This window comes from Cydia pomonella, chromosome 16 (genome assembly GCF_033807575.1).
Source record: "Cydia pomonella isolate Wapato2018A chromosome 16, ilCydPomo1, whole genome shotgun sequence".
NCBI classification, from domain to species: domain Eukaryota; kingdom Metazoa; phylum Arthropoda; class Insecta; order Lepidoptera; family Tortricidae; genus Cydia; species Cydia pomonella.
Window position 1 is genome coordinate 10554575 of NC_084718.1, and position 27541 is coordinate 10582115.

At 37.9% G+C, this 27541-nt stretch overlaps 3 protein-coding genes across 5 annotated transcripts; 1 reads left to right on the forward strand and 2 right to left on the reverse strand.

Annotated features, from left to right (window-relative positions):
- Positions 1-15609, forward strand: LOC133526077 (2-hydroxyacyl-CoA lyase 1). Of its 3 annotated transcripts, none has more exons than XM_061862522.1 (12): positions 1-230; positions 375-484; positions 963-1104; positions 2127-2284; positions 3310-3456; positions 4214-4433; positions 4732-4892; positions 5492-5677; positions 10066-10251; positions 11784-11886; positions 12354-12486; positions 14527-15609. In XM_061862522.1, exons 2-12 carry the CDS (start codon positions 437-439, stop codon positions 14744-14746), a joined length of 1704 nt encoding a protein of 567 aa, XP_061718506.1. In that variant the 5' UTR covers positions 1-230; positions 375-436; the 3' UTR covers positions 14747-15609. The 3 variants fall into 3 exon arrangements, 2 of the variants coding, with proteins under 2 accessions (XP_061718506.1, XP_061718505.1); XR_009800684.1 differs by lacking the exon at positions 1-230 and having other exon boundaries at positions 255-484; positions 14527-14967; positions 15003-15609; XM_061862521.1 differs by lacking the exon at positions 1-230 and having other exon boundaries at positions 255-484.
- On the reverse strand, positions 6486-7541 carry LOC133526493 (three prime repair exonuclease 2-like). The gene has a single exon (XM_061863148.1). The coding sequence runs from the start codon at positions 7485-7487 to the stop codon at positions 6582-6584; it is 906 nt and encodes a 301-aa protein (XP_061719132.1). The 5' UTR covers positions 7488-7541; the 3' UTR covers positions 6486-6581.
- LOC133526082 (DNA-binding protein RFXANK-like) lies at positions 15605-26885 on the reverse strand. The gene is made up of 5 exons (XM_061862535.1): positions 26615-26885; positions 21549-21741; positions 18033-18162; positions 16787-16934; positions 15605-15820 (listed from the first exon to the last, which is right to left on the reverse strand). Exons 1-5 carry the CDS (start codon positions 26844-26846, stop codon positions 15771-15773), a joined length of 753 nt encoding a protein of 250 aa, XP_061718519.1. The 5' UTR covers positions 26847-26885; the 3' UTR covers positions 15605-15770.
- Between the last annotated feature and the right edge of the window lie 656 nt (positions 26886-27541).

Below are 27541 nucleotides of genomic sequence, written 5' to 3' on the forward strand. Positions count from 1 at the left end.
GTCAAAGTGACAGATATGATAACACCGACAACTGAACTAACTGAACCGAAAACAGTGATAAGCAAAATATACGCGCTTAGTAAATTCTAAAGTTCAGTTTTGATTAAATTCGTAGCATGATAAATGATAATGTTGTGATAACAAATAATACTAATCTATACCTACGCAGAGTTTATTAGTTGTCTGATACGCCGAACGAGTTGTAAACCATATCGCTAGCGCTGTCAAAAGTAAGTTTGTTATGACATGATTAAACTGTGATAATATACCTTTGCACTGTTATTCAGTCTCAGTGTCGTTTGGGAATAAATAATATATCGTGTGTTTTTTGTACCGCTTCTTGGAATTTTTATTTTCTAGAAACATGTTTTTAGGTCGTCTAGCACAAGTTACTTTAAGAAAATCGATTCAAGTTTCGCCAAAGTTAAACAGAAGTATGGTGACCGACGGGAATACTATATTAGCCGAAAGTTTAAAGAAACAGGTAAGATACAATGATTTTTTTTATAATTAATGTCTAATTTTACTAAGCTATGACTAAATAAAGGTTAATTTTGTCTTAACAATGAACTTTGTCCATAATCATAAAAAAAGTCGTGTTGTTTATTACTAAGTAGTCATGCTTGTTATCAAGAAGTGTTATATATGTAGATATAATAAGAAACTGTTTTTTAAATTACAAAACATGAAATGCTTTTAAATTTAAATTATTTTTTGATGTAAGTACCTACACTATACTTTGTAAGTTATTATGAACAAATCTAGTGTACTAGGTAGTATTCCATCATCTATAAGCATAATCAGTTCCTTTGAAAGCATTACTGGTGAATGAGACAAATAACTGCATTTAAAGCTACTTCTGAGGAAACCTGCAGCAATTTGTTTTAATTCCACTCCAAAGACTAAGAACTAGTGTAAAAACTACACAGGAAGCAATTAATGTTGTGCCTATGTAATTTCAGGGTGTAGAATATGTATTTGGTATTGTGGGTATACCCGTAATAGAGACCGCAATGGCATTCCAAATGGCGGGGCTCAAGTATATTGGAATGCGCAATGAACAGGCTGCTGCTTACGCTGCACAGGCTATTGGATATCTAACAGGTACAAGATTTTCTTGGAATATGATTTCTAATATTTTTACAAGCTTTTATATTCTCTCACCTGTCCCGTTGTCTGTAATCAAATCTTGCAAGCTAAATTTGATCCACTTTCCGGTTCCTGGTGAAGCTGAAAATTTGCATACATATGTAAATTGAGTGACAATGCAATATTATGGTACCATCGAACTGATCTGATGATGGAGACAGGAGGTGGCCATAGGAACTCTGTGATACAACAGCCGAACCTAATTTTGTTGGGAGTTCTTAGAAGTGTCTCATTGAGTATCAGTTGTCTGTGGAAAGAAAAGTACAGTCAGCGATAAAAGCTTGTACAAAAAATATTTTTTTTAAAAACACTTATTTTAACCTTATCTAGGAAAGAATTACCCTTTTTTAATCATGATTAATTGATTATTCATGATAATTAAGGATTGCCACTGACTGATTTAAACTGTAAAATGTTAATTAGGTTCTTACTACTCTTAAGATAAGATAAGATAATACTTGGCACAGATCAGTGTTACTTTAAGATGTATTTGAATATTTCCGTAAAGTTCAGAATGTCAGGTAATTCCAAAAACGGACTCTACTATGAAAGAATTATGGGTGAGTTTTGGAATTAAACAACATTAAGAATTGGTCAGAATTACTCAAATACACCTTACTACAATAGGCATGGCATGGTTCAGGTCATTTATTATCTCATATTGATGTTGAGAGGAGACGACTTTCGTGTGATATGGAGGCAATCAGTTGAGAAGGAGGCTGGCTCAACTGAACTCTGCTGGAAAGAGCTGGAAGTAGCCACTTAGGATTGTGACAGATGGAAAATCTTCTGCGAGCCCTATGTCCCTAATGAGGGATACCAGGATTACATCATCATCTTTGCTATAGAACTACATATTTACATTTTATAATATCCAAAGGATGCCTTACTGAATGACTAGTATACTTGTTGAAACTGTAGACAATTTTAATTGAACACTTAATTATTTAAATATGAATTACCCTGCTGCTCTACAGGAAAGCCAGGAGTATGTCTGGCAGTATCCGGTCCAGGATTGTTGCACTGTGTTGGTGGCATGGCTAATGCACAGGTGAATGCGTGGCCGTTGCTGGTCATTGCTGGCTCCTGTGCTGAGGACCATGAAGGCATTGGAGGGTTCCAGGAGTGGCCACAGGTATAAAAATGTGGGAATAACTGTATTGAAAAGAAAAAATATACAAATTACCCAGTTTCTTCTTCCATTTTTACAGAATTACCAGTATATTAGGAAGACCTGTTATTGGCTTCATAATTGTATTCTAGTTATAAGTCTATACTGTTTCTTAAAGCTGTTGGTCTTTTAATAATATAAAATAAATTGTCTATCCACCCATCAATATTTCACATAGTTTTACCTATGTGAGTGTGGTACCTATCAGTATGCATATCAAGTTTAATTGATGACCTTTAAATATAATGCTAATCTTGCCTTTAGGTGGTAACCAGAAGGACAGATATGATAAAGTATCTTAAGCTATAGTTATTGATTTAGATTAGTGTTATCTAATGGAGATATTATACAATGAATGTAAAAATAAGCAATGTTGGGAATATGTTTTTTGTTTTAAATTGCAAGATATACTTTTAGGCATGCAACTGATAATCGAACTAAAATAACAATCCTAAACCTTTATGGTTAAATCTTATATTAATGCCAGAAAGATTTAGACAATAAAGGACTTTTCTTACATATAAGTGCGTGTAAGTGAAGTCTGCAATAAAATATATATTTAGCATCACCACCACATTTCATTGCAGATTCAAAAGTCACACGCACTTAGCCGCTGCCTAACAATCAAAGTTACACTCTCATTTTAAAGCGACATGCTAAAATAAATATAAATAATAAACTTGGCAATCTTAAATTAACACATACCTATTATATATTTGATATTCGTTTATGTTGCAAAAAATTGCGAGTACAAATTTTACTTATGTTCTGTAACTTACACTCTCTCTATTTTCCTTTTATTACAATTTCTGCTATTGCATCTATAGGTAGTCAAAAACAACTTGTCAGTCAGTAAGAACAAAGAAACCTCATCCCTTCCTTTTGCTTTCTTGTGCCCAGCGTAAGACAAATTAATCATTATGTTTATCTTTGAAATGAGATAGTCCTGGCCCAAAATATACTAAACTTTTTTTTACTTAATTCCTCAGGTGGACTCGTCGCGCCTGTACTGCAAGTACGTAGCGCGGCCGCCGTCGGCGCGGCTGATCCCGCTGCACGTGGAGAAGGCCGTGCGCCTCGCGTGCGCCGGCCGGCCCGGCGCCACCTACCTCGACATGCCCGGCACGCTGCTGCTGGTGAGTGTACATGTGTCAGGTGGGCTCGTCTGTACAGCGAGTACGTAGCGCGCGAACAGGCGTTTTCAGCTTAACGCCATGAACACTAGACCACGGAAACGGTCTGGACGTTGGCCGCATAATCTGAAAACGCTGGTTCAATTCCGGCCTCGGCGACTTGGTCACCTTTTCTTTAGTATATGACAACTATTTCAGTTTATAACTAAGGTATATAATAAAAGATTTAATACTTAAAACACATCGCCGCCGCGCATCGGACGGGCCGTATGCTTGTTTGACACCGACATAGTATTAAAAAAATACATATCGAAAAATATTTAATAATAGTTATTTACGATACAAGTGCAGAAAATAGGAACCGACCGAAGGGAGTGTTTTAAATCCACACGAGTTGCGAATTACCTATTCGCACGTGTATCGTACAGCGTTTAACAGTACATATGGCTCTTTAAAGTTTCGACGTATGCGCTGTCAGCTCATTCCCGCACGCGAAAGCCCGGGAAAGTGGCACCATATCATATGTACTGTAAAATAAATTGATTTGTTTTACAACCTTTCCTAGTTCAAGATGAAAGTTCCCATGCGTCAAACGTCAAACGCCCGGATGATTAGAAGTAATGGAACCATCACGATAAAAAAAATAAGATTGTAGAAATCGCAAATAGCCAACCATGGACTGCATGGGCTGCATTACTCCTTTAGCATTTCTTTATTAAAATAATAAGTCATATTTTTTCATAATCCCTTTTACTTTCAGAGTGAAGTCGAAGAAGAAAAAGTGCCCGAACTCTACAACGCAGAAACCGTCAAGCTAGCCCACCCCGACCCAGCGTTAGTAGCTCGCGCGGCCGAGCTACTGGCCACAGCGGAGCGGCCTCTAGTCATCGTAGGCAAGGGGGCTGCCTACGCCCGAGCCGAGAACGCGCTGCGGAAACTTATTGCCGACACTGGGCTACCCTTCCTGCCTACTCCCATGGGTAAGTCACTAGTGAAATTAGCTGGGACATTAGTTACTTGCTAATTAGGGTTTCTGGTTTCTCCACCATTTTTAGGAACCCTAACACTATATGATGTTACTATAAATGTTGTATTGACTTTAAAAAGAGCCCTTGAAGCCTGCTTGCAGAATAAATTTTGAATTTTGAATCAGTTGCAGAAAAAGGTGATTTGACCTGCATAGAAATTTATATGCAAAGGTGCTAAGTTAATTGCAACTGCAAGACAAAAGAAGTGTGTTTATGTCAGATTATAACGCCATATTAACTTGCTACCCAGGTAAAGGCGTAGTGCCAGACACTTCCGCGCAATGCGTGTCCACCGCTCGCACACAAGCGCTTCTTAAAGCTGACGTCATACTGCTGCTCGGCGCGCGGCTCAACTGGATGCTGCACTTCGGCCAGACGCCGCGGTTCGACCCCAAAGTCAAGATCATCCAGGTAAATACTTCAGTGTCTTCTGAAAGCGCGTGTGATAAATGAGTCCACTGATCTTTAACTGCGTCATCATCGTCCTAATGTTGTCCCGGCTTTGCTGCGTTATCAACTTTGCCAAGGCTCATGGGTGCCCGGCTTACGCTTGGCAACTAATTTCTGGAATTGGCGTAAGCACTAGTTTTTACGAAAGCATCCGCCATCTAACTTTCGAAACTAGAGGAGAAACTAGGCCATATTGGGATTAGTCCGGTTTCCTCGATCACGATGTTTCCCATTTTGTATAATTAGTTGACCTATTTTTCTTTACTTTTCTCATAAATTCATATAGGTAGATAAGCGTAAAATAATGTATAATGTTATTTAATATTATGATATAAATCTAAATCATCAATTATTCATGACACCAATGCTTCACAGCTAAAGACGTGCAAGTTACGGAGAATTTCCAAATAGGTTGGAAAAGTTATCTAACATTACACAAGAAATAGAGAAAGTTTCCATTTTTCAAAGAAATATTTCACTCCCCATACAAAATGATGAAAAGCTACTGAAATTATTCTTAGGTTTTAAGTTTCACAGCTAATTGACCCATATACTTTTAGGTGGACATTAGCCCTGAAGAGTTCCACAACAGCGTCAAATCAGAAGTAGCAGTGCACTCTGACATCCAGCCGTTCGTTGAAGCGCTGTCGACTAAACTGGACGAGAAGAAGTTCTCGCTGTCTCCCTCGCACGCCTGGTGGCAGGCTCTTGCTCAGAAGCAAAAGGCCAACACTGAGTTCGTCGCGGTAAGGATTTAAACTATTCAGAATGTCATTTTAGGACGTTGCGATATTAGGGCGATATACTTACCCCCTTATTCATAAACGCCTACTAAAGTAAACAAGCCGCTAATAATCGTTTATCCCTTTCCGACGTATTGGTAAGATGGAAAGGGACGAACGATTAATAGCGGCTTGTTAACTTTAGTAGAGGTTTGTGAATAAGGGGGTTATTATATAGTATTTCATACAATCGTGATATAATAGAGAACGTTTCAGTCGAGTACAGTGTTTAGGCAACGAAGCTGGCTGGCTATCACTATTGTATACAATACTTTTTCTATGAGTCATCTAATATAATTTTTTTTTACTATAAAACCTAAATAATTCATGAAAATTTGTAAGTATCTCAGTAGACAAAATTATTAATAACTTTAATAAGATTAGAATTGCTAATTCGAATTGTTATTGTGGTGCGACTCTGTCCATCCGTCCGTCTGTCACATCGTTAAATATCCCGTAAACTGCATATTTTATTCTATTATTACTGACATAAATGGTTTAACAGACTATATTCTTTTATATATATAATTATTATAGCGTTACCATAGATCCTAAAACAAAGATATGCTACGAAGTCTCAAGCCTACCATGCTCACAACAGTCACAGCACAAGTCTTCGGCCTACCGTGAACATCGAATGGTCGGTATCTGCCTCTCTCGCTCTTCCGTATTCGCGCGGCAAGCAGATACCGTAATCTCGATGTTCGCGGTAGGCCCGCTTATCGTGATTACTGTGTGCGATTGTCCCATTAGGGTATTAAAATATAACAAATAACAGTACTTAATAAAAATATATTGAATTGATTTGTATAATTATAAGTAAGCTATTTATAATCAGTCACAGACAAAAAGGGAACAAAATATGCACCTAGGACTTGTGGCTTCCTGAATTTCCAACCTCTGCAGTCGCCTTATCCTTTTCCAAGATTTCTTTTTCCTCCGAAGTCGGTTCTACGTGTTCCGCAAATGACGAATGATTTTTCTCCACCCACTCTACAAACTCCTTAGCCAATTTTACAGCAATTCGTATCATCAGTTGACAGTCTATATCGCCTTTATGTGCGTCTTCTGGCTTACATTTCAGTACTCTTTCGTAAATGTTCGTCAATTTGTAGCTTTTTGCAGGTCTATTTTCCTTTTTAGCCCAAGGGTATCCGTTATTTTTCTTTACTCTATCAGCATTTGCCTGTCTTAGGTCATCCAAGCGTTTCTTACTTCCTTCTGGTGAATCATCTAAATTGGAATTAGCAAGTTGGACTGTGGTATTTTCTATAGCCACTTCAATATCTACAGATTGTTTTTCTAATATGTCATAAAAACCATAATAGGTATCCGCACACATAACATCTTTTGAAAATGTCTTGCCCTTTAGATGTCTTTTTAATATCGGGAAATCAAAGTTGAACCCATTGTGTGCGACCAAATATACTGGCTCAGTTAAAATGCCAAGAAAGTTGTCTATTACATCGAAACAGTCATCAAAATATTTTTCTGGTTTCAATTCGGCGATTTTGAAGCCTCCATTCAGCAGCTCTTCTAGGCCTGGGTTGAAGCAGAGCGTAAGTTTGAGTTGGACTCTTGGAACAGGAGGTGTATTTTGATGCCCAATAAGATCGCAGTCTTCGTCCGAAAACTCGTAAAATTGTCCGGAGTCTATGAGGTTGTCTCTTCTGACCGCCGCCATGCTCAATTCCGTTATATATTTGACATTTTTGTCTTTGGGATCATTTACTGTCCCTAAGTCCAAAAACACGTACGTACCGTTTGATGCCATTGTTTAAACTGTTTACAATTTTCGCTGCGCCCAGACTTGCAATGTTGATAGACCATATAAACTAACAATCTTATGTATCTGAAAAAGATGTATTTGTTCGAAATTGAGACCTAGCTCATAGTATTAGGGTTTAGAGTCGCATAGAGCTGGTATTGAGATATGGCCTTTTAGCTAAAAAATATTGCAAATGAGGTCATCGTGCTATGCGTCATTCCCGTGAGAGGGATCGGGGCAGTCAAGTACATCTGATAAGATTTGAGTTTTTGACCTTATGTCTGGGAAGCAGAGTTCAATATTGTACATATTTTTAAAACATGACAAGGAGGATAATGATTGCAAAACAATGTGAAAATATTGTAAAGCAACTACGAAAGAAAGTACTACAAAACTGAATAAAATGAATAAATATTCTGAAAATAATACCTTCCGTAGTTGCTTTACAATATTTTCACATGATTATGCAATCATTATCCTTCTTATCAAGTTAAGTAAATATATATATATAAGCTTAGTTCATATAGAATTGGCACATAATTAGTAATGTTTAAAAAATAATAATTCCATGGCGGGAAAAAAATTGACAATTACAGTTCAATCACCAACCTTCACAGTATTAATGGTGAAAATATTATTTTTCTAGCTTTATGCATTTTAAAGCTTTCGACCATGAAAATTGAGAACAGGAGATTGATCGTGCACAAATACTTAGAAAATTCTTATCGATCCCGGTCAAAGACAGCTAAGTCGCTTAAGATGCTAAAACCTAGTATTTGTAGGGTCATAAAACGTTACAAGGAGACTCTATCAGCCGACAGGAAAATACAAACTAATCGGAGGTCTGGGACAAATAACAAGATTTTCGGAAAAAATGTCCCAAGGTCACTCAAACAAAATTCAGGACGGTCTAATTACGATTTATCCCAAAAATTCAAAGAAACTTCTAGAATGATAAAGATGATTCACCTCAGAGGTGGCTATAAGAGCTATCGAGCAATAAAACAGCCAAATCGGACTGTTAAACAGATCCGACAAGCTAAAACACTAGTTCGACTATTGTACGACCCAGTATTGACAGAATTCGAAGGTTGCTTGTTGTTGGACGACAAGACGTATGTAAAACTCGATTTTAATCAACTACTCGGTTCGGAATTTAATTTACCCGAAAAATATAAGTTCGTGAAACTTGACAAGTTCGCATAAAAACATATGATATGGCAAGGAATTTATAATTGTGGCTGTAAGAAGTCGGACCTTTATATTAAAGAGTCCTTAGAGAAATGAGTATTGCCATTTATTAGAACCCATAACGGTCCTGTGAAATGTTGGCCAGATTTAGCCAGCTGCCACTACTCAAAAAAAGTTTTGGCATGGTATGCTAATAATCAGGCCAATTACATACCCCGCGAGGTGAATCCTGCGAATTGTCCCCAATTTCAATCTATCAAAAACTACTGGGCAATTATGAAAAAAAATAAACAAGACTAGTCAAATTGTCCAGGGTATCAATTCATTGCGATCTACAAGAAATCAACACGCCAAAAATGGATTTGTTAGCCGTTCGCCTGTCGACAAAAGTGTTGTGCAGTAAATGACGGGAGTCCATTATGAAAACACATTAAATGTATAAATACTTGAAAGCTAAATACATTACTATTTAAAATTCACCATTCATAACTTTGTTATTTTATTAACTTAAAAAAATAACAATCTTCTAGTGCTTACCAATTCTATATGAACTATGCTTTATATATATGTGTATATATATATATATATATGCGCAATATTGAACCCTGTGCCTATGATATTGTTTATTTATTTATAAGAACAGCTTTGACACCAATTACACTTGTACAAACTTGTTATGGTCGGTATAGTACCGACCATAACATCGCATTATCAGCATGGTTCCAACATGAGCTCAACGAGGGGGGAGGGTTTAGGGTCGGCAACGCGCATGTAACTCCTCTGGAGTTGCAGGCGTACATAGGCTACGGAGACTGCTTACCATCAGGCGGGCCGTATGCTTGTTTGCCACCGACGTAGTATTAAAAAAAAACTGTAACGTGTTACTCTCCGCTTGCTTTTTGATTATTACATATTAGATTAATTCAAAATAAATATATGATTCAAATTTGAAATATATTGATAAAAAATTAAACTAGTCAAAGCTTAAAAAAATGTAAAAACAAAAAACATTTTGTTGAGTCGTTATCACAGCGTACTCACAATGGTCTTAAGTGCCATATACCCTAGTGGCACTTAACCCCTTTATGCCAATTTCCACCATTCTGAACATTTCCAAAAAATTCTACTTACCTACTGAACTTACTCACAAAATTTCACCAGAAACGGTTGAGAATTACGACCTGTACTTAGAGGAGAATATCCAATCATACGAAAGCAGTTTGCCCCAGTCAAAACGGAGACCTTGGCTTACTCTTCGGTCAACAAGTCTTCATAAACCAGAAAATGAATTTTTAATTTTATTCACGTCATAGGTTCCTAATATCTTTCTATGATACGCCTGCTGTTGCAGTATCCGAGTAAAACAGCTTAAACTTATCAATTTATTTCCCAGGCTCAAGCCAACGACGTGTCAACTCCACTGAACTACTTCGCGGTATTCAAGGCAATACAAGAAGCCATTCCCAAGGACTCCATCATCGTGAGCGAGGGCGCCAACACGATGGACATCGGGCGCGGCCTGCTGCTCAACGACTTGCCGCGGCATCGCCTCGACGCCGGCACCTTCGGCACCATGGGGGTACTGTGAACAACACACTACACTGGTTCAATGTTTACTTGACAATTAATCAATTATTACGTGAATACGATGGACATCGGGCGCGGCCTGCTGAACAACGACTTACCGCGGTATAGTATTGATGCCGGCAGTTTTGGCACCGTGGGGTTATAGTTAACCATTGATTTACTGATTTACCTATCCAAAGGTTTCAGTTTATGCAGTAATTCCTCTTAAAAGTTGTGAACAATACTCTGCCTCTTGTTGCATAAGTGTTGTCACCAATGTCACCATACATTTTCCAGCAACCGTTTTTTTTTTAACGGAGTAGGCACAAATGTATAGGGAGCGTGCGTGAGCTGTCGGCAAAAAATTTTAGACTTCAGAAAATCTGTTCAATATTCAAAGCCTTAAATCGGTTGCACATAAACATATATGTAATGATCCAAATTACAATATCGATATTTAATTCCTTTTTGCCCTCTTGGATATACCCATGCCCATTTTAGCATTGTGATGAGGCGCTGTTTTGATAACAGGTTGTTTAGATCAATATACTTACTTTACTGTTTAGATGTTGTCTTTAAAGCAATAGACATTTTTAATGCCTTACATTGACATTCCAAGTAAGCAATAAGTTCAGAATATTTAGGAATATCCGAACCAGTCAAACTTAATATAAACAACTATTCATCAGGTTTAAATTTCAAGGCACACGAACCCATTTTTAGGGTTCCGTAATCAACTAGGAACCCTTATAGTTTCGCCATGTCCGTCTGTCTGTCTGTCCGAGGCTTTGCTCCGTGGTCGTTAGTGCTAGAAAGCTGAAATTCGGCATGGATATATAAATCAATAAAGCCGACAAAGTCGTACAATAAAATCAAAAAATTTAATTTTTTTGATGGTACCTCCCCTACACGTAAAGTGGGGGTGATTTTTTTTTTTTTGCTTCAACACTACAGTGTGGGGTATCGTTGGAAAGGTCTTTCAAAACTAATAGGGGTCTTCAACAATCATTTTTTGATAAAGTGTATATATTCGGAGATAATCGCTCCGAAAGAAAAAAAAAATGTGTCCCCCCCCCCTCTAATTTTTGAACCATAGGTCCAAAAAATATGAAAAAAATCGTGGAAGTAAAGCTTAAGAAAGACATTAAATGAAAACTATAGCGGACATGATCAGTTTAGCTGTTTTTGAGCTATCGCAAAAAGTTTCCCTTTCATAGTAAAAAGACTTAATTAGGTACTGATTATGCAAATTTGCCGATTTGTTTAACTCGCGTGAAAGGTACCGTTTCATCCCTTGGTTAACAATTTACTATACTTTAAGCTCCAGTTTAGCTTATTGTGGCGTAAGAGTAACTACGGAACCCTACACTGAGCGTGGCCCGACATGCTCTTGGCCGGTTTTTATTATTGATGCGGAGAGAAATGTCATGTTTGCAGTTTAGGTTACAGTGGCAAGCCCTCCTACCCGCACGGATATATAGCGGGTCCAGGTCCCGAAATATAGCGATATTGTCTTGTATGTAAGGTATTTTGTACGGTGTACAGGTGGGCCCCGGGTTCGCGGTGGCGGCGGCGCAGTGGTGCCGCGACCGCGCGCCCGCCACGCGCGTCGTGTGCGTCGAGGGCGACTCCGCCTTCGGCTTCTCGGGTGAGGCGCGACCCGCACGCAACTAGATACTAACCGAGACAAGAACACAGACGAGTACTGTCGACAAATATCTGAACACGCCTCTATTGTCAAGGCCTTAGTGCTTGTTCAGATATTTGGGAACACCTTGGCTGCTCCGATATATCTGATGGTGACTGTACATTGAAATTGTTATATGATTAAACTATGTGTGAGCAAGCAGCAGATTTTTTGAAAATTCCAATATTTGTTTTGCGAGTAGGACTTAAGGACTGTCTCACCCTTGGTCCCTTGAACCTTTTTTTAAGGCAGTAGTGGCGACTTTCCTGCATACATAAAATAGGATCCGACGCCAATAGTTTGATTAAAAGGCCAATCATGGGGTAACTTGCGCATCCAATTATTTTTGTAGGTGTAACATACTCGAGGGAGCTAAGGCTACTTCAGGTATTATACTGGGTCTTACAGATTTATTTATCATTGTGCAGGAATGGAAATCGAGACGATGTTCCGCTACAAGCTGCCCGTGATCATCATCATCGTGAACAACAACGGCATCTACAGCGGCTTCGACAAAGAGGTCATGGCCGACATCCAGTCCGGCGGCGACCCCGCGCAGTGGTAAGTTCCTACCAACGAACTATAATAATTATAGCAGCCTTACTAGTGCTCAAAAATGAGCCCACGTGTGTTGTACCGCGAGCGACTCAACTGTACTTGCACGCAGTTCAACAACGCCAAATATTGTAATGCCGCGCAAGAGGTTGAACATATAGAACTTGATTTTAGCTAATCATAACTTTTACTAACAAAAAAACAAATTACAACAAATTATGTAACAAATCATGTAATTGTTAAGTAGTATTGTAAGCTGGGGGCGAGGTATATTTATAAATAAGGGATAACGGGGAAAGGGGGAGATGGGCGAATGTGTGCCAGGCGTGTCTGAGGTTCTGTGAGATGATGGATGATAGGCTTTCCAGCACTTGCATGTGATTATTAATGAATATCTGTTTTTTATTTTATATATGTTTTGTATTTGTATAGTCTAATTATTCGGTGTATTGGCATATGCTGTAATGCCGCGTAAATATTTGAAAAAAAAAAAAAAAAAAAAAAAAAAAAATAACTGTCAATACATCTCGTAAATATCGGCAGAGTTGAGGTCGCGCACACAACATGACAATAACAACGGAAATGTACAATTGGTGTTCTTTTTCGTGAGTGGAACTACATATGTGGCCGCGGCCGGCAAAACGTCCCACTTTGTCGCTTGCCATAAGGATGCCTTGACAGATTATTCGTATAAAGATACAAGCAAATCTCGTCCTTATGGCAAGCGACAAAGTACCGGTCGCGGTCACATGTAATAATTTTATGGTGCTACTCAAATTACTATGCGCGACATGATAAAAACATGGTCACAATCCTTGATTTAATGACATTTTAAACCATCTTTTAGAAATGGCTGTTTTATAAAAGTGTTATTATAAATACGATGAAACATCCGCCATCGGGTTATTCGCTATGTGCACGACTGTCACGCAATCTAGCGTCCGCAAGTCTAGGGGAAAACATCTTCTTCTTCTTTGTCCTCGCCTTTGTCCCGCTACACGGGGTCGGCTTTCTTAACCATGCCACGCCATTTGTTGCGGTCATATACGTCATTGCATTCTAATGAGAGAATTTTCATGTCCCTTTGGACAGTCGTTAGCCATGTGGCTAGCGGTCTACCACTTCCCCTTTTGCATGTTGCGATGGAAAGGCACTTCTTCACGACATAATCATCTGACCTACGCATCACATGGCCATACCACCTGAGTCTGGTCTCTGCGAGTTTATCAGCAATCGGAGCCACAATTCACTATATCTTATAAAACTACTCCAAAACTGGACGGATTTTCATACGACTTTAATCTATCGATAGAATGATTCTTGAGGAAGGTTTAGGTATATAACTTGTTAAGGTTTTGTGTAAATTGGTTGAAATATAACGATGTTTTCGGAAAAAAACACGCTGGCTGGAGGTTTAATCGAAAACGCTGCCTAATCCGTTTGAGCTATAACAACACAATGTATGGTGGGGTTGTCTCTCTTTCATGGGTCTACAATAAAGTCCGCGATGTTGAATGTCTATCGTTTTTACTATACCCATTCATAACTTCTAGAAAAAGATCACATTATATGTGGCATTTGCAAAGCTGTTGCATTTACACGGAAGCAGTATTAATAATTATCAAATTAAATACGTTAGTTATATTAAGCATTTCATACAGGTCACAATGGTCCCTTACACCATACAATTTAAATGAATATTTCAGGAATAATCGCAAATAAAAGTTTCATATCATGTCATATAACTTGTACGAAATGTTAAAGACGCTATCCGCAGTTAGTTCTAGTTTTTACCACCTTATGCGCTGGGATCGCTTTACTTACCCCCACCATGCACTTCGCACGTATCCAATAGATTTTCAAGTGAGTGATCTGTCGATACCCCCCGTCAGGGGGGTATGAGGGGCCGCTACCGCCTCACGGCTGCGGCGGCTGTCGCGGGTCGCTTCCCCACCGACTGGTGGGGTGGTCATATGGCCGTCGTTTTGGGGACGGTGTGGGTAGCTGGTGTAGATTTTCAAACACTTTATCTACTTGTTATTCCAGCACGCCGCCCACCGCGCTGAGCGTGCAAGTCCGCTACGAGAAGATGATGGAGATGTTCGGAGAGACAGGCCACCTGTGCCGCTCCGTGGCCGACGTCCAGCAGGCCATCCGCGCCGCCGTGGCCGTCACCGACCGCCCCAGCATCATCAACATCCTCATCAACCCCGCCAGCAGCAGGAAGCCGCAGGCCTTCAACTGGCTTACCGAATCTAAGCTGTAAACTTACCGAATCTAAGCTGTAAACTTGGCAGACTGATTTCTAACCTACCAGATAATACCAGGTAATAGATACAAAAACTATATGTAACGACTAAGAAAAAATCGTGCCCACCGAGTTTCTCTATTATATCTAGTACAATCGCCATGAGATATATCGGAGCGGCCAAGGTGCTCACAAATATCTGAACACGCCACTATTGTCAAGGCGTTTAAGTGCGTGTGGTGACATTAATGGCACATTAATGAATCTTTGATAGCTATTTAATACCCGGGTCCACATTGAGCGAGTAAACGCGCACGTCTACACTGGCTGTACTATGCGTGAGGAAATTGCCTCGCCCGTATGCTCGCTCTGTGTGGACCCGACTATTCGCAATCATATTGTAAACGTTACCTGGTCCAATTTTTAACCTACATGTTTCAATGCACGATTTATGGATTATCTGGGTCGGATATTAGAATTAAATATTGAAATCAGAAATTTATTTTACTATTGTACTTTAGAATCGCAGGCTGAGATGAGATGTTTTGATACATTTTTTACTGTACAGTGCAATTTATGTCACAATTAGAGTTAACACTTTTAAAAGGTGGTTGTAAATTATGTATATCTTTAAAGATAAGAACAATGGTGCAATGTATATTTAATTATGTTAAGGATAACCAGACATACATTTATTTATGTTGTTATGGAATTTTAGTCAAATACCGTATTTATAACGTTACTAAACAGTCTCATAATTTTATAAAAAATTAACACAACTAAATGGAAGACTCCATTTTGAAAATGTTGTTCTATTATATTTTTATCAGTGGTTTATTTGTATAATATTCATGACGTAATAAATCATATTACAGGTGTAATTCAAAACCTTTTATTTCATAAAACATGATCTGTATATATAATGAAGTAAATAGATACATTATTTATTTATGTTACAAACTAAATCCCTGTATTTCTTCATTCAACTGTTAAAGCAAATGAATTGTGTGGATATTCCAACTTAATTTGGTCTGGTCCATCTTCACATTTTGCTTAGACAACCAATTAAAAAGTTTTCTATCACAGTTTGTGCTGAAACAAAGGAAAATATATTGTTAGATTGGCTAGAGTATTCCAAAAAAAAAAACTATTCACTACAATATACCGTTTTTTAATTCTGATGATGAGAGATTATGTACCTAACAACCTTTACTTTGGGACTAACCACAAGCAGATGTTTGCCGATGTCTTTCAATGCAGAGAAATACTGGTGCAACCATTAGGTGGGTCCACACAGAATGAGACGCCTCGCGAGGAAATTGCTGCCTGAAGCAGCTCGGTCTGTGAAGACGTGCCTCGGCCGCATCTCCTCAGGCGAGGCACATCACTAACCGAGCTGCTTCACGCGGCAATTTCCTCGCGAGGCGGCTCTTTCTGTGTGAACGCGCCTATTGCCAAAAATCTATACAAGTCACAGTAGAACAAAAGTCCATTGTCTGACTACAACCTCGAAGACCTCTACAAACTTGGGCTTTTCTTAAGGCGAAAGTGGAACAGTGCGAAATCACCTTTTCATGCAAAAGTAGTCCTCATTTTCCTCTCTGAATATTCACATTATTGAAAATATATAAACACAATTTGTTGTATATCAACCACAGCTACGTTTGATTTTTTCGAATTTTTAATTATTAAAAGAGGAGCATGAAATATATATTAACAACACTTGTATGAAATCTGTTTTTCGCTTTTTTACAATAACCAAAAAATCTAAAAAATATAACAGCTGTCTTATTATACATCAAATTATGTAAAAATATTTTCCATGATGTCAATATCCAGAGAGGAAAATGGGGACTATGTTTGTATGGAGAAGCGGCTGTCCCCTTTCGTCTTAACGTGGCGACTTTAAGGCAAATTGAAAAGTCGCTATCAATAGTATCAATTAGAGATCTGAGGCCGCAATGTACAGAACGTCGTACAATAAAATAAATAGGACCGCAAAATTTTACAGGGTCCACAAAAAAGGGAAAAAGTCACCTAAAAGTTGAAGTAACTTACCCAGTTTACTATTGTTAGTAGTGCTGAGGGTATATGCATCTTGGTCATAATCGTTAGTGAGAGTAAGGTCGGCCCCGCGGATCAGGAGCTCGTTGCAGGTGTAGGGGAAGTCTGCCGCTGCGGCGTACATCAGAGCAGTGCTGCCAGACTGAAAAATAACAGGAGCTTGATTAGAGAACAATTGTAACGATTTTGAATCTGAACTGATAAAAATTAAACCTTTATTTATTATTTTAATAAAATAATAACAACACTCTTAACCCAAGGAATCTCTTAACTGACCAGGTGACCACTGAGAACCCTTAAATCTATGGAATAAGGTGTACAAGTTAAAGAGTCCCCAGCAAGCTCGGTTCTCCATACAAACGTAGTTACGCTTTTATCTTAAAACGACTAGCTAGATTGTTCTGAAACTGAACCTGTAATAGGATGAGGTATATCTAGTCCAGTGATTAGTTTGTGTAGTCTGAGATACCATAGTTTAAATAAAAAATACAGTGAATTTTGTTTTTCATACAAAAATTACTTTTGCTCTATTTCGTTTGTTATTTAAACTGGAGCTATAAAAACTAATTATAAGACTAGATATAACTTATGTCAATGTTAGTGTGGTTTTAGCACAAAATGTGAACCAGTTTAAAAATAAATTAGACAAGCATATTATATCTACTACTCGTTCATGATAACTATCTTTATGAATACTGGATACAGGCAGGCAGTTTGACAACTGATGCCAAACTGCCTGCCTGCTTATTAAATAATAATAATAAAGTTAAATTACAACCCAACGCGTAGTTTTAAAATGAGAACGAAACTCCGTTTGTATGGGAAGGTGAAATTCGGTTGAGCTTGCTGAGGACTTAACTGAGTAGAAAATGTTATAAAAAAGTATTTAAAACTAGTTTAACAACTAAATTCAGAGGGTAAACTAGTGTCTATACTTATGTATATGTCAATAGAAAGTGTAATGTCCTAGGGGCCCAAATATTATTTTACTCTGAGCTGTACAGAGCTCCATTTGCGACTAGCAGTTTCAAAATAAAGCATTGTCAAGATTTTGTTACTGACTAATAACCTTGCAATTATAAATTACAGTCAGAATTAACTCTGGGATGTATAGGGGACAAGGCATATTAATAAGGAAAATATAGATAGATGATAATTACCATTTCAAACAAAAGATAAATAAATTGCAAATGACTTTTTTGAACCATCTGCTAGAGTAATTGGATTATTAACTACTTACATCATCTTGGACATCAGCATCTGCTCCCTCATTCAACAGAAATTTAGCAATGTCATGGTGTCCACCAGCGGCAGCCAAATGTAGTGCTGTCTCCCCTTCGGGCCCACGCACGTTGACATTGGCCCCGCTCCTGCAATATTTATTTTATTTAATTTATTTAAAAACTTTATTGCACAAAAGAAAAACTTAATGTACAAAAGGCGAACTTAATGCCATGAGGCATTCTCTACCAGTCAACCTTAGGGCAAAGCAGAAAAGATTGTAGGCGTACAATACATTTTAGTAAATAAATAGTTTGAGTTGGTCATTCTCGCTAAGTATGCATATGAGTTATCCATTCAATTTAATTATTTGCACTGATCATGTGAGGTGTAATTATGAAATTCAATGATTTAATTGTGTTATAATGATGAATAGGTAAGTAATAAAATATGAAATATGTATATTTTTATTATTCTTACAGTTACAGTAGGTTTTTACATCCATTACGACTTTTAAAGGAAACTAACATTAACACTCACTCATATAAGTAGTCATGAAATGGAACAAGTATAAATTAAAAAAAAATTGAAAGTGCACTTGTGCGCGAAAACCAACTTTTCGCACGCTAAACAGCTACGTAAAGTAGCACTTTTTGAGCAATTGTATTAAAAATATTTTGTATTATTTTACTATGTTTTTGTACAGTCAACATCAAAAGTAGCAGATGAAACAACGCGCCAAAAGTATCTGACATTCCAGATTTTTTTTCGATATATAGATAAATTTCTAAAATTCGCGCTCAAAAGTATATCTTTTACAGTCTTAGTTATTCTATATTAAAGACATCACTTTTTGTTAAGCTGTTACCAATTAAATAAACTTAAATAACTACACGGTTTACACTTTAGACCACATTCATACTGTTAAGCAAATTGTCGAAAAATTGTATATTGCATTCATAGCCTACAACAAAGCCTTTGACAGCTTAATCCATGATCGAATTTGGGATAGTCTACAGCAAAAAGGAATACCTCAGGTCTATATAAATGTTCTAAGAAAGATATATTGCAACAGCAGTGCCAGAATACAGCTAGAATCAGTGGGGAAAGAATTTCCAGTACAGAAAGGAGTCCGGTAAGGCGACCCTATTTCACCTAAGATCTTCTCTGCTGTGTTATAAAGCATTTTTCGAAACTTGAAATGGGAAAGCAAAGCCATTAATATAGATGGAAAACGGCGCAGTCACCTTAGATTCGCCAATGACTTAGTGTTGATGGAAGAATCACCTAGAATACTAGAATAGATGGTAAGAGAATTATGTCAAGAAAGCAATAATTTCGGCCTTATAATGAATAGTAATAAACCAAAGCTCTTAACTAACAATGTTACTAAACTAACTCTAACAACTAAGGTATTCAACACCTGCATACTTCCATGTATAACAATGGGATGGTTTGCTTGACGTGCTGGGAAACCATTTGAACATTCATGATGCTCAGTTTGGCTTTAGGCCGGGCTTATCTACTGAAAGCGCAGTGTTGTGTCTCAAGCAGACTGTCCATTACTACACCACTCGTAAGACGCCAGTCTTCGCCTGCTTCTTGGATCTGTCAAAAGCTTTTGACATGGTGGCATATGACTAGCTATGGCATAAGTTACGCGAACGTACCAGCGTACCTCGTGAGGTCACAGCTTTATTTAAATAATGGTACGGCCACCAGTCGAATACTGTAAAATGGGCCGGCGTGCACTCTGACGTGTATAGGATGAACTGCGGGGTTAGGCAAGGGGGGTTGAGCTCACCTAAGCTGTTCAATCTATACATGAACGAGCTAATCGAGGAGCTCAGCAGTACCTATGTCGGATGTCACGTAGACGGGGTGTGTGTTAATAACCTCAGCTACGCGGATGATATGGTGCTGCTGAGCCCCTCGGTTGGTGCACTGCAGAGATTGGTGAAGACATGTGAATCATATGCAGTTGCCCATGGGTTGAGGTACAATACCTCGAAAAGCGAGGTAATGCAATTTAAAGCCGGACCAAAATCATACAAAATGACACCTGTTACCCTTTGTGGTACCGCTTTAAAAGTTGTACAGAAGTTTAAGTACCTTGGCCACTGGGTAACAGAAAACATGTCAGATAATGATGACATGGAGAGGGAGCGCAGGGCGTTGTGTGTTCGTAGTAACATGCTGGCCCGCAGATTTGCTCGTTGTAGTACTGAAGTGAAGTTAACGCTTTTTAAAGCATACTGCCAAACATTCTACACGTGCAATCTGTGGGTCAATTTCACGCAGCGGACATACAACGCACTGCGCGTGCAATACAATAACGCGTTTAGAGTGCTGTTTGGGCTGCCGCGTTACTGCAGTGCGTCAACTATGTTTGCTGAGGCGCACACTGATAGTTTTGACGCAATAGTTAGAAAGCGGTGTGCGTCATTACTAAACCGTCTTCGCAGTAGCCCAAACAGTATTCTAAGCGTGCTGGCGCAGCGCTGGGACTCGCCTTTGTTCGCGCGCTGGGTACGGCTGCACGCGCCGCCGCTCGCCGCACCGCGCCGCTTTTAATTAATGTTTATTATTATTTTTATTTTTGTTTGTTGTTATAGGTGTCACTAACATAGATTTATAAGTTTTACTGTGCTATGTACTAACACTAATATGGATTGTATTATTCGAATTAAAATATTGAATTGAATTGAATTGAATAACATATGGATGCGAGACATGGCCTCTCACAAAAGCACACAGAGCGAAACTTGCGTCATGTCAGCATGGAATGGAGAGGAGCGTTTTAGGACTAAGGAGAAGAGACAGAGTAAGAAATATTGACATAAGAGAAAAGACCAAATTTACAGATATTTTACACAGAATAGACCAATTAAAATGGAAATGGACGGGACATATGATGTGCTCTAAAGAAGGAAAGTGGAGCAAAGAAATAACAAACTGGTACCCTAGAGGAAATAGTCGCAAGAAAGGCCCACAGTTCTGCAGGTGGGAAGACGAAATAACTCTAACAGCGGGACCGTTTTGGAGAAGAGCGGCTATGGACAGGAACCACTGGGGAGATTTAGAGGAGGTCTTTGTCAGGAGGCAAACTGAGTTGCGAGATATAATATAATGTAAAAAAAAAAACTACCCTATCTCAGAATAAAGGCTATTTTATTAACTACACGGTGACAACTTAGTGATGTAAAATTGTATTTTATGTAAAACTCATTCAAAATTTCTGGTTAAAGACATTTATTTACTCAAAAGAAATTTACATTTCACTTAATGAGTAGGTTGTTTACAATATTAGACAAAAAACAAATTTAAATATGTCAACTTTTCAATAACCTGCTATAAACTTTATTTGTTTGAAAAGAACTGTTTGTATATTAAATTTAATCATATGTTATTGAGTCTTATGTATAATTATCATCTCCTACACAATTTCTCCATTTGCCAAAAAAATTGATATGACCTAAAGAAAGTTAATTAAGTCAAATGAAAACAAACAAAGGAAGTGTAGACAAAGACTTACCAAACTAGGTCTTGACAGCTGTTGAGCTGGCCGTAGCTCGCGGCCCAGTGCAGCGCCGTGAGCCCGTGCTCGTCCGTGATGTCCACGTACGGCTCCAGCTTCACGTCCTCGCGCGTGATTTCGCCGCGCCCGGCCTTCGCGTGGAAGCTGCTGTCCGGTTGGGGCAGCTCTGTCACCCGCGCCTGCGTATTGCCTGCCCGTACCACGTAAACATTAGAAACTTCCAGAAAAACAAGACAAGACAAGACAAGACAAAGCATTTATTGCAATCATATTAAGTACACAAAAATTACATAATATGTACCCTGCAAGGGCGCAGCAGTCTTATAACTAAATAACAATCTAGTACAAAGATTTAGAGACAATTATTTGAGATCACAGGCAGTACTTAAGAGCTAAGTTACCTACTCATAGCATAGGTATTAATTTAACGTTCCATTATCAAAAAACTCCTGCAGCGTATAGAAAGATTTGTCTTTTAGATGTGTGTTAAGTGCTTTATTGAATAATTTTGAATTTTCTATTTCTTTTATTGACTGCGGAAGTTTATTAAAGATTTTTATGCACATCATGTGTGGTCCGGAGTGAAATATTTTTAAGGTAGAAGTGGGCAAGGAAAGGAAGTTATTTTGGCGGAGATTTAATGGTTTTGCATGACGGTCTTTTGCTTGTAGGAAGAAAGAGCTGTGTAATTTGACAAAAGTGCAAACTTCAAAAATATATAAGGAGGTAAGTGTTAATATTTTCAGGTTTTTAAAATGTGGCCGACAACTTTCCCTTGGTTTTATGTTCGCTAAAATTCGGATGCATTTTTTTTGTAGAATAAATAAGTTATTGGCATTCGTACTATTACCCCAAAGGAGTATGCCATAGCGGAGTATGGAATGGGCGTAGGCATAATAGGCGGAAGTGGCAGTTTTTAAGTCTGTTGTTTTTTTTAATTCTAATAAGGCATATGAAAATCTGGATAGTTTATTGCTTACTTTCTGTATGTGGTCTTTCCAATTAATGTTTGTGTCGATGGTTAATCCTAACAAGGGAAATGTATCAGTTTGTTCCAGTTTAATGTTGTTGTATGAGAAATCTATATTTAACGGTTGTCTTTGGTGTGGTCTGAATTGCATTAATTTTGTTTTGCTGAAATTCAATTGTAGGTTATGTTCGGTTAGCCAAGAATCTATTTCAGTCAGGATATGGGTGAGACTAGAATTAAGATTATTATTATTTATGCACGGAAATACTACTGAGATATCATCTGCAAATAAAATACTAGGTGTATTGATGGAGTAGGGCAAATCGTTGATGTATATAAGGAACAGTAAGCAACCTAATACACTACCTTGTGGAATGGACTGAGTAACATTTACTCTATTTGAATGTATGCGTGAAATTATTCCTGTGTGGTTGTTATGGTGCTCTATTTCTACAAATTGCACTCGATTTTTGAGGTAAGAGTCAAACCATTTATGTACAAACCCTCTTACCCCAATACCGTACAATTTCTTCAACAGAACATCATATGATACCCTATCGTAGGCCTTGCTCATATCCAATAATACGCCTATAGCATATTGTTTATTATTTATTATGTTTAATATTTTATTGATATAATTATAAACTGCCAAAGTTGTGGAATGGTTTTTTCTAAATCCGTTTTGGTTTTCGTTAAATATGGAGTATTTTTCACAAAATGTGTAGAGTCGTTTTGACATAGCGGTTTCTATGATTTTGGAAAAGGTTGGTAAAAGAGCTATGGGGCGGTAGTTATTACAGTCAGTTTGTTTGCCTTTTTTGTGAATAGGTTTTATGATGGATAGTTTAAGCGAGTCTGGAACTATGCCTTCGAAGAAAGATTGATTTATTAGGAAGGCTAAGGGTGCGGACAGTTCGTCTGCACACTTTTTTATAAGGACAGGCGGGAGTTCATCATGTCCAAAGCTACTCTTATTTTTCAGGTTTCGTATAATATGACGAATTTCTATTTCAGTGACTGGTTGTAGGTAGAACGAATTTGGAGTGGGGTTGAGCACAGGGCGTCCGGCTGCGTTACGCACGCAGGGTCCATCACCTGCTCCTACCGATACGAAAAAATTGTTAAAGTAGTTTGCTATGATACTGGGGTCATCTGTTATACTGTTGTTAATGTTTAGTTTAATATTTATTCTGTTCTTTTTCGGAAGTTTATTAGTCCGTTTCTTTATCATATGCCACATGGTTTTGGTGATGTTATTAGAGTTCTTAATTTTATTAATATAATCCAGCTTTTTAGATTTTTTTACAGTATTTTTCAGCAGTTTTTCATAATGTTTGTAGTGTTCATGTAAAATAGGATTATTTGTTTTGGTGATCAGTATTTTTAAGAGACGTTTGTGTTTACAGGAAGTTTTTATACCTGTAGTTAACCAGGACTTTTTATTCAATTGTTTTTTTATTTTAACTTGCGTTTTAGGGATACAAGTATCTAGATTTTTTTGTATAGTAGCTGTGAAGGAGTAAAAGTTTTCATTGATGTTATTATTGCTGTCAATAATAGTACTCCAGTTAATTTTAGATAAATAAGACTTGAAAGCACTAATATTGTTCTCTGTAAATTTCCTTTTATTAGTAAACCAAACTTTGCGATCTTGGTTATTGGTGTTGTTAGGTATGGTATATATAACGCCTTTATGGTCTGAGAAACCGTATTCGTAGACAGAAACAACATTATTTTTATTATGAAAATTGGTAAAAAGTAAGTCTATACATGTTGAGCTTGTATCTGTAATTCGTGTGGGCTCGTTTACTAATTGCTGGAAGTTATAACTAATCAAGAGGTTGATTAGTGAGATTGAAAGAGCAGATTTTTCTAAAACGTTCACATTGAAGTCACCACCTATGACAACGTTTTTGGTAACGTCTTTTGTAACTATAATCTGCAAGAGGTTTTCGAGTTTTTTATAAAATATGTTTGGATTTCTTTGGCTGTTTGGCCAATATATAACTACAATTAACATATTTAAGTGTAGAATTTCAGTGGCACAAACTTCGAAAACAAATTCTATGGATAAGTCGCTTATGTCTTTACGTTCGATAAAAGGTATGTTATTTTTAAGGAACACACACACACCGCCACCTCCGTGGATGCTCCTATTAAACTTGGAAGTTACTTGGTACTCTTCTAGCTGTAATAAATCTAGTTTTGCTGCTGTAATCCAGGTTTCTGAAAGGCAGATGGCTTGTATATGTTTATCTTCTTGAGTAACTGATTCTATTAAGTGGCGTTTATTGTTCAAACTGCGAATATTTTGAAAAATAATCTTAAACTCACTTAAATTTACGAAAATTATGATTATGAGGACGAGTTCGGAGATTGTGAGAGTGTTTTCGCTGGTCTTGTGAATGTGTAGTATTCTGTTCAATTGTGTTATTCTGCTCATTATTTTCATTATTCTGTTCGGTTACGTTTCCGTTATGGTTGTTAGTCGATTCTTGTGATGGGTTTCTTAATGCTACTGTGGTTTTGTTGTTGGAGTGTCCTTCATGTATCTTACCATCTATTAACAGGATGTTATCTTTAAATATAGCATGATGTCCGTTTCTCCGTGCATCAAGAAGTACTTCTCTAATTCTTCTTTTTTCTTGCAAGGATTTATCATCTAAAAATTCCGATATTCCTAAGCCAGTGTTTTTGAAAAAGTGGCCATTTTGAATCAGGTGTTTTGCCATCTTTTTGCTCAACAGTTCAACTACTATTGGTCTTTTTGGTCCTTTTCTGCCAATTCGTTTTAAGTCTTCTATATAACCGGCGATATTGACATTTAAAATGTCTTGAAAGATGTGGATAACGCGGTCATACAGGTTGTGCTCAGTTTCCCAATAGTGCTCAATCAAACCAAAGATAATAATTTTTTTGCAATTTTCAGTAGAGGCCATAGTTTGCAAGTGTTCTGTCTGTTTCCATTCATTGGGATATTTAATTTTTTCCTGAACTTCTTTTAGTTCTTTTTGTATCTGCTGATTTTGCGCATTCAAGTTACATATCTGGTTATTCATTCTATCTATCTCATCTTTCAGGTTTTTTTGTTCTGTGGAAAAGATATTACTGTTTTGTGTTATATCTAATTTCATTTGGGATATTTCAGTGGTAATTTCCGACATTATTGCCATTTTTATTTCCGAAACCAGTGCAATTTTATAATGGTCCAGTTTTCTATCAAGAAGTTTCTCAAATTGTTCTATACATATCACATTATTTCCTGGAGAGAGCATTCCTTGTGGAACAGTACCGCTAAGATTTAGCGATTCGTCCGGTAAAGTATCACCTAATACACTTACTTCGGAGGTATATGACTCATCAAGTTTTGTATTGCACTCGTTCTTCTTATTAGGGCCAAGTGCGGCATTGACAGGATGATTCTTTGTATGTATATATGTAGATAGCTTTTTCAAGCAATCAGGACATTTCCAGTTAGATCGACGCTTTTGATCTGGCGCGTAGAATGATTTGTATCTCTCGAATGACATATTGATACAATTTAGGTCGTATTCTTCGTAACATTTACAACAACGCAAATGTAGTTTTTTAAGCAGTGGCTTTTTGCAGTGCGCACACTTCACTGAGGATCCCGGCGACATTTTTTTTAAAAGGGCTTGTAATTTATAGTAATAGAAAGCAAAGTTCACCAGAGTTCACGTCACGGGCTACGGCGATTCCTGGAAATCGCGCACGGTTATAGCAAGGAATCCGCGCGCATCTTCGCGGTCGGAAGGGCCTAAGTGCGGCAATTTTTGAAGCCGCTTACGCGTTTTCTTGTGGTAGGTATATGAATTTGCAATCCGTTCGAATCTTTTGGCTATTTTTGTTATTTATAGTTTTTCACTGCTTTTTATCAAACTCACTATTACTAAAACTAAATCACTGTGTTATATGGAACATATTGATACCAGTTTCAATTTACAAAGCTCACTTTTAACTGTTGTAATTAATAAATTAAGACGGAGCGTTTAAAAAATGCTGTTTACGCGCTGTCCGCTTGCGCGACCTTAGAAACTTAGTAAACTTACAGATATAAAGGAAATAACGTTACCTCGTTGCAAATTAGTCAACGCGGTGCATTGAACGGATTTGTACGGCGTAAATGCACTTTTTCTGATTCCATTCAAATTAGGTGCCCATCGCTGGTATCCCCCGCTACCACTCTTGCTACTGTCTTGGCTTCCGGAATCGAATTCGTATTTGTAACTGTCGGCATTGTCTTGTTTTTCTTGTTTGATATCAATATTTTTCCCATCGTATTTTAGATAAACAGCTTCATCCATTTTTGTGTTGCTAATAATAGATGACAATGACGTATAATGATTGACAGCTGACAGTTTGATTTTTCTTGGTGGGTTTTAGACATATTTATAAACGATGGTTGAAAATTTTTTATTGACAAGAACAATATACATAATGGATATATACAGATGATTACTATAACTAACTTATATCTAAAATAGGCCCTTGAGGCATTGTACCAAGGATGCTGGCGGCATTTCCTCGATCACGATGGTTTACACTATGTAAAAATACTCATAGACGGACGTACCGGACCACGACGTTGATATCTGAGGGCCTACCGCGAAAACCGTAATTCGCAAATTGCGGGGATCTCTCTTTTACTCCCAGGGTTATGACCGCAAAAATCGAAGTTCGTCAATTGCGGGCATTTTTCTCTGTCACTCTAATTACGTCTTAATGAGAGTAAAAGAGAAAGATCCTCGGTATTTGCGAATTTCAGTTTTCGCGGTAGGCCCCCTGTTTTTCACTCTCACTCATAGTTGCATCCTTAACGAAATTGATCAGAGGGCCTACCGCGAACCACGTTCGACGTGTTGCCTCCCTATCACACTTACGCACGAATTTGCAAGTGCGACAGAGTGGCAACACGTCGAACGTAGTTCGCGGTAGGTCCTCAGACTTCAAACCACTTCAAACAGTATCAAGACAGGTCGCCGTCAGGTACGTCCGTCTA